Source organism: Hermetia illucens, chromosome 4, assembly GCF_905115235.1.
Source record: "Hermetia illucens chromosome 4, iHerIll2.2.curated.20191125, whole genome shotgun sequence".
Lineage (NCBI taxonomy): Eukaryota > Metazoa > Arthropoda > Insecta > Diptera > Stratiomyidae > Hermetia > Hermetia illucens.
In genome coordinates this window covers 76,332,899-76,342,623 of record NC_051852.1, presented here as the reverse complement: position 1 = coordinate 76,342,623, position 9,725 = coordinate 76,332,899, and the positions used below count along the sequence as shown (strand labels likewise).

The 9,725-nt window shown below is 37.6% G+C and overlaps 1 protein-coding gene across 3 annotated transcripts in view; it reads right to left on the bottom strand.

Annotated features, from left to right (window-relative positions):
- Window positions 1-442: 442 nt before the first annotated feature.
- The window catches only part of LOC119655039 (protein king tubby), a 68,435-nt gene continuing 59,152 nt past the window's right edge, over window positions 443-9,725 (bottom strand). For all 3 annotated transcript variants that reach the window (XM_038060718.1, XM_038060717.1, XM_038060719.1), the window contains exons 5-6: window positions 2,124-2,261; window positions 443-2,068 (exon numbers count right to left, since the gene is read on the bottom strand). In XM_038060718.1, coding sequence (XP_037916646.1) covers window positions 1,799-2,068; window positions 2,124-2,261 — 408 coding nt within the window. In that variant the 3' untranslated portion in view covers window positions 443-1,798. The remainder of the gene's footprint in view (window positions 2,069-2,123; window positions 2,262-9,725) is intronic.

Below are 9,725 nucleotides of genomic sequence, written 5' to 3'. Positions count from 1 at the left end.
GTGGAGACAAAAATGATGCTTTGGACTAGTGGCATAACAAGCTACGATTAAATCTTAAATGAAGACATCTGCCACCCATATGAGGTTGCATTGATGGTACTGAAATTAGATATGCTTCTTCGGTGGCATGGACATGTAATTCGCGCTGATGAGTATTCATATACCAAGATTGATCTGAACATTGAACTTGAATGGAGATTTGAGAGCTTCGCGGCGCCATTCAGACCATTCCTTTGAGCGAGCTAAATGGGGCAATCTATTAAAGACTAGCCGACTTCGCTTCTGAATGGGAAAAAGATTGAAGAAGAAGAATTCGAATTTTGATAGCCTGTATCACCCTTGAAATGTTTGATCCACAAATCCATTTCATTTAATGATCAGGTGCTGCAATCTCTTCTCTATTTCCTAAAAGTAACGTCTGTCAAGCAACAAAACACATTACTTTTGATTTAAATATTTATTCTTTTCAAATTCAATGTGAAAATAATTCAATTAATCATATATACGTTATTTAATAATTGTACATGAAAATAATATATTTTCCTTTCTTCTATCAATTCCTATCAATTCTACAATCACAATCGAATGCAAAAAATTCAAAAAGCGTGTGACAACTTTAAAATGCGAAAATTAACGGTGTGCTTCGAAAATTTGCTTAAAACATGTCAGTCATCTTAGTAAGTACATTTTTATGTCGTAAACTAGATCGAAATTAAAATACTTGGTAGCAATTTCTAGACTAGTATGCGGTGTAGGCGATCGCGCAGATAGCTCATGGGCAATGAAGTCTCATTTGAGTCGACTTTTGTTTGTCAAAACCGAGGGACATTCCTCTAAGCTTATAGAGGCTTTCATATCGAAATTGTAAAATTAGAAATAGATACTGCGGTCAAATGGGTAATGGCTATAAAAATAATTATGAGATAGGATAGTTCAGTTAAGCCAGAAAATAGAAAAATAAATTTTAGCATTTTAAGTTAGATTTATATTGTATTAAGGTTTGCTTCTTTATTCCATATAAAACGAGGGTTTTTACAGCACCAAATGTAACTATATGGTAATTTCCAAAAATGCCTACTTAAACATTATTTGTAAAGTTTGAATCAAGGATTTGTGCTTTTTGATCGATTAAGCTGATGAGAATCTTTTTTAGAATGTTTCTGTAAGTCGTACGCGTAAAAAAGTTTCCCAAAGTTGGTTCTAGTGCCTTTAAACTAATTGCTGTGAGCACTTGAATAATAAATTTATTGTTTGACTAAACGCTTTAATTTAGGCAAAAATAGAGATCATTAAATTTATTGAGCTTTAGATACTTCACTCCTAGCGCATGCGTAGATAGAATACCAGTATATTGAGAAAGTATGTTTGGTCAAAGAGTCTAGATTGCTGTGAAGGGAACTTGATGGAGGAATGCGAAAGGAACTTTTGTCGGTTGTCATTTTATCTGGTGTAGTTTTGACTCTTAGATCATTTGTACATAGTTTAGCACCTTATTTCGAGTTTCCCGTCGAAAGGGTTCTAGCAGTGGCTCACTTTGGAATTTCATAATTTTCGTTAGCTCTACTGCCATACGCACAGTGAAATTAGCTCAAAAGAAGAAAAACTATTGAGAGTGACTCAATGATATCAACTTATCTACCAATAAATTATTTGCATAATATAAAAACTAAATCTCGACACATACACTAAAATAATTATATTAAAACTATCAAGGTAAATACACGATTTACAGTTGTACGAATCGATATTTGAGTGGGGTTGCACTTGTTTTTCAGGAGGATTATAGATTATCAACATCTCATTCGCATGCTATCTTCCCGTCGAAGCTACTAAGCGCTATGGCAAAAGCTTGCAAAGCACATAACGGATATCTGTAATCCATGGTAAACACATCTTCTGAAGTTCGTCCGAATTGCATGACAATGTATTCCGGATCGGAATCGTGGACCAGTTGAAAATTTTTCACTGAAGCTTGTGTAACTCGACCGTGAAAGTTCAACACATAAGACTGGGTATCATCATTCCAGACTGGCGTTTTATTGTGCAATTCAACAATATTGTCGAAATTCTGGAAAGAAATTCGAATGTTCATTGAAATTCTACTTCACTACTCTGATTTTTACCTTAGATTTCCAACTTTCTAATAATCCTTGCTGTCGAGGGCCAGCTGAGCTTATTTTTACCCTTTCATCATTTTCCGTCATTCCAGGTAGTATCACTGTCATATTTCTAGGACCTTTAAAGCCTAGAATATTTGTGTCCTGGAAAATTATAAGAAAATAAATTATATAAACTTCAAGACTATCATATGGTACTAACGACCCCTGAAAATCCAGATCGGATTTCTGGATCTATTATAACAATAATCGTTGGCGCAACAATCCAATTGGATCTAGGCGCTGAAGCATGTTAGAGCCTTTCATTCAGACCGTTATCGTACGCTAAGAAGGAATGGGGTCGGCATTGCGCTCGTCTGTGGTTATTACCTTGATTTGAATTTGATACTCATTCACAGCTGAGTCGAGTCCTCTACCACCAGTGAGATTTGAAGGGCGACCTTCCATTATTATTAACCTAATACATCTTCACTCCATTGAAAAGGATGTTACTTCTTTGAGTTGGCAATTAAGAATTCACTGGAACCCTTGAGGGCATCTCCTCTCTTTTGTTGCACTCTGTCATTACACTCTGGAAAGCCTGACGTATTAAGCGTGTATCGATTGTCGGACCCATCCTTATGGCAACCGCAGGATGTGCCATCATTGGCTACAGTGTAGTGTTGGGCATATCTGCATTCGTAAATACGAATACGAAATGGTGGCGATTGAAAGTGTGCGAGTTAGCAGACATAGTAGGCATTTCAAAAAGTGCGGTGCATCGTATAAGACTGAAAATTTGGAAATGCGAAAAGCTGTGCGGAGAATGGCTGCCACATTTGCTCACACTCGAGCCAAAACAACGTCGTGAAGATGTTGTCGACTGAGTGTTTAGCTAAGTGTCACAGGAACAAAGGAATTTTTGCGCCGTTTCATAACATGATGCACCATTCCACAAACAAGACAAAACAAGTCGGGAAACTGGAAGCGAGACGCTTCAGGTAGGAAAGGTTTTGTGTATTTCTTGTATAAAGAGATTTGAGTGTGCATTTGTCCCATTAGCATGTAGCACGTAAAATATGCATATATCCTGTGAAAATATCCACTTTCTAGTGATATTGACATTCATAGTCTTGAATTTGTAGTGGAGCGACAGTTTTGACCTAGTATAACCTTGTTAGTAATAGTGCGATTTTCGCTAAATTTAGCAGGATCATGCTCCATACTGTAGCCTACATTGTTGCAAAACTTTGTGATTCTAGGGTGAACTTAAAGTGGGTTTTCCTGTCAATTACTAAAAATTATAGTAATATACTATTATTAACTTTATTTGAACAGGTATCCATATGGAGGGTATTTCGGAGCCTAGGCACCATATAGTGGCAGCCCCCTGATTTTTTTCAGATTTTTTGGTTTGGTATTATAGTTCCTGAGAATGGGTGCGTTAAAAAAATGACCACTTTCAATCCCCCGTACTCCCCACCTTTTCAACAAAAGTCAAAACTAAGACCGGCTTCGAAAAGTACTAGACCTATAATTTGATACCCCACATGACTATATTTGATGAAAGAAAAATTTACAACCTCCTTTTGCATGTATGGGGACCCCCCTTAAATTCATCGTAAAAGGATGTAACTCACTATATGCATGAGCGCTCGCAGTTCCAACCTTTCTACCAAATTTGGTGTCAATCGCTATAACCGTCTCCGAGAAAAATGCGTGTGACGGACAGACAGACAGACAGACAGTAAACCGATTTTAATAAGGTTTACTGTCTACCCTAAAAACAATCAAAACAATGGACTCAAAAGGGAGAACCGGCTCCAAAGAAAGCGAAGACCGTTTTATCTGCAGGAAAAATCATGGCGTCGTTTTTTTCGGAATGTGCGTGGGATATATGTCATGGACTATCTTGAGAAAGGAAAAATAATCAATGGCGAATATTAAGCGAAATTATTGCAAAGTTGAGTAAAGAAATGAAGCAAAAACGGCCACATTTGGATAAGAGGAAAGTGTTGTTTCATTAAGGCAATGCACTAGCTCATAAATCCCTTATTGCAATGGTCAAAATTAATGGATAAAAATTTGAGTTGCTACATTATTGTCCTGTTTGTTAGATTTAGCCCCTCGGATTATTTTCTGCTTCCAAACTCGAAAAAATGGTCCAGGGTCAAAGATTTTCCAACGATGAAGAAGTGATGTCTATTTTGAGGAGCAAGTCAATTCTTATTATAAAAAGGGTATCAAACATATTAACATCGCCGGAAAAAGTATAAAAAGCTGAAACAAAATTATGTTGAGAAATAAATACATTTTTTTCCAAAATATTTGTGTTCTCTTTTTGAGACCGGGTACTTCTGGGAAAATCCTCGTACATATAAACTTGAAAGATATTTCCTAGCCTTCCTATAATTGTTTTTTGGAGAGAAATCACTTGTAAGCAAAGACTTCGTCTGTGCTTGTGTTTCGCAGACAACAGGCAGACAGATGTCTGTGTTTGAAGCAAACAGTTGGTTGGCAATTGCCTCACACCGTACGTGCATATAAACAACTGCTACTTATGAAATACGCATATATAAAATTTAAGTTTGTAAATGGGGAGTAGTCCAGCTCACAGTGTATACATATATTTGTGCGCATCTCAAATCATAATTTCGGCTTGCAGCCGACAGCTTGTAGATATGTAAATGTGTACGAATTGCAAAACAGCCTCTCACGGTTTATCTGATACCTGATACATATATAAGCACAGAAGAAAATTTCTTCTTTGCTGTCAAGTGCTTTCTCTTTGCAAAACAATTCTTTAGACTTGGAAATATCTTTCGAGTTTATGTACTCATACATACTTTTTTGTCTACATCTGCAACGCCCTTTGACTTTCTTATATTAAGTCCGACTCCTTCATGCATACGTACAACATGAAATCATTGAGGCGCTAATATTCGCGATCCAGGCGAATACTAACATTTCAATGCAAAAAAAGTCAGGAGACCGAAAGTTGAACGCTTCAGGCATGAAAGGTTTTGTGTATTTCTTTTATAAAACATTTGCGTGTGCATGTGTCCCACTGGTACCTAGTACTTAATATATGCATATATTATGTGAGAGTATCCACTTTCGGGTGATATTGATATTCAATGTCTTGAATTTGCAAAGAAATGACAACTTTGATCTATAATAATCGATATGGAGAGTATTTCGGAGCCTAGGCACCAATAGTGGCAGCCTTTCGATTTTTTTGGTTGGATAGTTTCTGAGAATGGGTCCGTTAAAAACCTGATCACTTTCGACAACTGCCCCCCCCCCCCCCCGCACTCCCCAGCTTTCCAACAAATGTCCAATTAAGAGCGGCTTCGGAAAGTACTATTTGCGACCTTTAGTTTGATATCCCACGTGACACTCACTGTATGCGCGAGCGTTCACAGTTCATACCTTTCCACCAAAGTTGGTCTAAATCGCTATAACCGTCTCCGAGAAAAATGCTTGTGACAGACAGACAGACAGTAAACCGATTTTAATAACGTTTTGTTTTACACAAAACCATAAAAGCTCGATTCGTGTAAGGTTGCCATCGTTTTCATTGATTTGTGATACGGCGCATTGTCTTGTTGAAACAGCATTTTCTTTTTTTTCAAATGAGGCCGTTTTACAGTTTGTTACATAAGAGCGTGGTCACTGTTACACGTAGATAAAAAATCAGAGCGTCTTGTTTCTTTTTCTATGACATAGAGGGCACCTCAGTCCTTCATGCTTTTTGTAAAAAGTCAGCTCTCTGTCAAATTTAATCTTCAATTGAGTGGTTTTTCGAAATGAGTGCTGTTTACGCATCTCGCTTTGAGGCAATTTTTCTATGTTTGCATGAAAAAGGACCCAAATTAACGCAAACTGCTGCTGCGAAATATATGGGAAAGTCGAAGCAGTTTGTTAGTAAGTGGATAAATCGCTATAAAAAGGTCGGTAACGTTGATGATTTACCTGATCGCGGAAGTGCAAGCAAAGTCTCAAAAAAAGACGAAAAAAAGATTCTCGCATTGTTCTCGAAAGATCCAACTTTGACTTTACGTGGAGCTGGTGTGAAATTGAAAGCAAAAGGTGTTGACATATCTTACGGAACAATTCGCAGGCACTTGCTTGCCAATAAACTGAAATATCGCAGTACTTTGGAAAAACCAATGTTTAGGGCAAAACACGTTGAAAAACGAGTGGAATGGGCGAAGGAAAACTTGGACCGCGATTGGAGCAACGTAATTTTTTCTGATGAATCTTCCTTCTGGGCATTTCCGAGCATCAAACACGCCTGGGCAACCTCCACCAGTAGGATGCTTCAACGGACTGTTAAACACCCCTGCAAGGTCCATGTTTGGGGGTACTTCTCAAACAAAGGTTTCGGTACTTTGTTCTTATTTACCGAGAATTTAAATGCCGAAAAAAATGAATAAAATGTATCAAAAGGCTTTGTTACGATCTGCTAAGCAATGGTATATCAAGAAAAATGAAAGCTGGATCCTTCAAGAGGACAACGATCCGAAACATCGGAGTCGAGCGTGTAGCGAGTGGAAGGCGCAAAACGGAGTTGTCACTTTAGATTGACCATCTCAGTCGCCGGATGCAAATCCCATACAAAATGTGTGGGCTCTGATGAAAATGCAGCTTCGCAGACGCAAGCCATGTAATTTTGATCAACTGGAAAGTATGCCCCGATGATGCCAGGCCATAATTGACAATGCAGGAGATTGGACTTGCTACTGAGGTATTTTCATTGAGTATTGACGACCAAATTATCAATAAATTTGCGAATTTTCGAAAAATCAATTGTTGTTATTATTTAACAGTGACTACGCTCTTATGTAACAGACTGTATAGCGATTTCATTTTTCAAACGCTGTCGATGATTGATGTCATAGCATTGTCAGCCGACTGTTGCGTTTTTGCACGATTTGGAGTCGGTTCATAACGTGCAGTCCATTCAGACGACGATGGTTTTGATTCTGGTGTGAAATAATGGAACCATATTTCGTTCATTGTCACATATCGACCCATAAATTCGAGTTTTTTATGGAGGAAGAACTTCAAATACTACTCAGAATCGTCTCAACTGGTTGTTGTATTTGGTTGATTGTGAGCTCGCTCGGGATCCACTTTCAACAGAGCATACCCAAACATTCATGCACGATATGTCCAACACGTTTCTTTGATACCTTCAGATACCTTCGATTAACTTCACTTTACCGTCATCCAAAATTGGTTTGTGGGCTTCGGTAACAGCCTCTTTGGAGCGAATAGTGTTTATCAAGCCAGGCCTTGGCGTCAACAGTATTGTTTTTCGACAAAAAAACAATGCTTTATTGACACACGAAATTCCTTTTTATCCATGTTCTTTAAACTAACAAAAGTTACTTCACTTAAAATGCTCTATCACACAAACTAATAGTCCGACAATCGTCTAATTTATTCAAGTGTCTTTTGGAGGTTAGGGAGGTTCAGTTCGCGGCGAAAGGAAGACTTCAACTATGGAAAGTAGATGTTTATTTTCTAAGTAAATTTTAAATAATGCCACTCTGCTTCCTTGCGTGGTTCAGCACACGGCGAAAGGAAGACTCCAGCTGAATGTTGGTTCTCTACCTTCACGAGCACGAACTAGCGGTAAGTAGGTGCTGCCCTAGATTTCATGTTAGTTGCGCCATCTGTGTGTTAGCCCATGCACTTTTCAGCCCAATTGGTATATGTATTTGAGATGATCGCACCATATTACATTTTCCTGAGTAGTTTCGGGTATGAAAGGTTTTGTGGATTTTTTTTCTGTAAGAATATTTCGATTCACGATGGTTATACATAACTCCTAGTATATATACCCGACATTCAATTCAATGTGGTAATCCATTTTACCTCTTAGGGACGGGAATTTGGCGCCAATTAAGCAGCTTTAAAATATTATAATTTTGTCAATAATAGTAGAGTTTCCATCAAACTAACCGGTATGATATTTCATATTAAAACCTATATTATCGTGCTTTTACGGAGCTAGCATGAACTTAAGGGAGTTCGCAATAAATACCCAGAATGTAATAATATACAAATATTAATTATTTATATTTAATTTATAATTTATTTGAGCAAATATCGGAGAGTATGATCTAAGAAGAGTATTTTGAGGCTGATATGCACGGACCACCATATTTTTTCGTTTTTAATTTCTCAATTTTCCAGCAAGATTTCCAAAACTAAATATTATCAAAAAGTGAGGAAATCTAAGTAATTTCAAGATACAATGTAAATAGGAATAACTACTGCGTATACACTGGGCCAGATTCCCGGAAAATATATTGGTAAAGATATTAAAGATTGTCGAAAAGAAGAATAGAGATTATAAAAAGTAGGATACTCAGTTAATATTATAAGTAGCTGAGAAAATTCAATTTTCCCATTTTTTTTTGCTTTAAAAATTCATTTACAATTTAAAGCTTACGCATCAATGTTTTGAGCCCAATATAAAGCCAAGCTATCAACAGATATTCTTTAACTTACTAGCCTATGCTTATACCAAAAAGTTTGTTTTAGTTATTACTGAAAATATTTAACAATTTATTTATAAAACAGAAATTTTTGTCTTCTTATGTTTGAATTTTAATTTTTTGTTTTTTTCGTTAGAAATAGATACACACAAAACGAAAAAAATGTATATTTGCATTTAAACATCAATGTTACTATGTAATTGAATTCAATGTAATAAATAGTCTTCTGCTGTCTGGAAGTTCTTCCCCCTTGAATTCCATTTTACAACGGCAACATAAAGTGCCTTATGTTGTGTTACACCGGAAGAGCGCCCAGTGAAAGAAGAAAAAGTTGGTGTTGCTTCCAAAACCCAGTAAGTTACCTGAAAATCCAACATTATTTCGTTCAATCTATCCGTTGGATAGAATGGGGAAGATGATGGAGGGAGTTATATATAACAGACTTGAACCCATTAATGGCCTGTGACAGCACTAGTATGGGTTTACCCACTCTACGGTGGATGCAATTAGCATGGTGGTGAGCCTGGCAAAAGACGCACTGAATTCTAGTGGTTGCTGCGTCATGGTAGCACTGTATGTGAAAAACGCATTCAATTGCGCCAACTGGGGCCGAATTAAAACGGTTTAAATGTTCCTGGATATGTGGCATATCTGGCTAAGAGTTACCTCTAAAAGAGAAGCCTCTTGTACAGCACGAATGAAGGTCCCAAGGAGTATATCGTCCAAGCAGTGGTACCACAGGGTCCCTTGCTGCGGAATGTCATGTATATTGATGTGCTTATGCTTCCCGTCCCAGAGGAGACTACGATTGTAGAGTTTCCCGATGACCTGGCCGTAGTTGTTGCAACAAAACACACAGAGGATGTGGAGGTTTGCACAACGAAGATGGTGAGAGCGGTAAAAGCCTAGCTGAAAAAGGCTGGATTGACCCTGGCGAACCGTAGGAAAAACTATCAAGTACCTGGGGATAATAATTTATGCCAAACTGAGCTTTAGGGGACACCTAGAGTATTTATGTCGAAAGCTAGCTGGCGCAGTCACGGTACTTGCAAGAATGTTGTTGCAGGTCGGTATTAAGATTGATTTTATCCGGAATGCTGCGATTCATTCTGCTCTA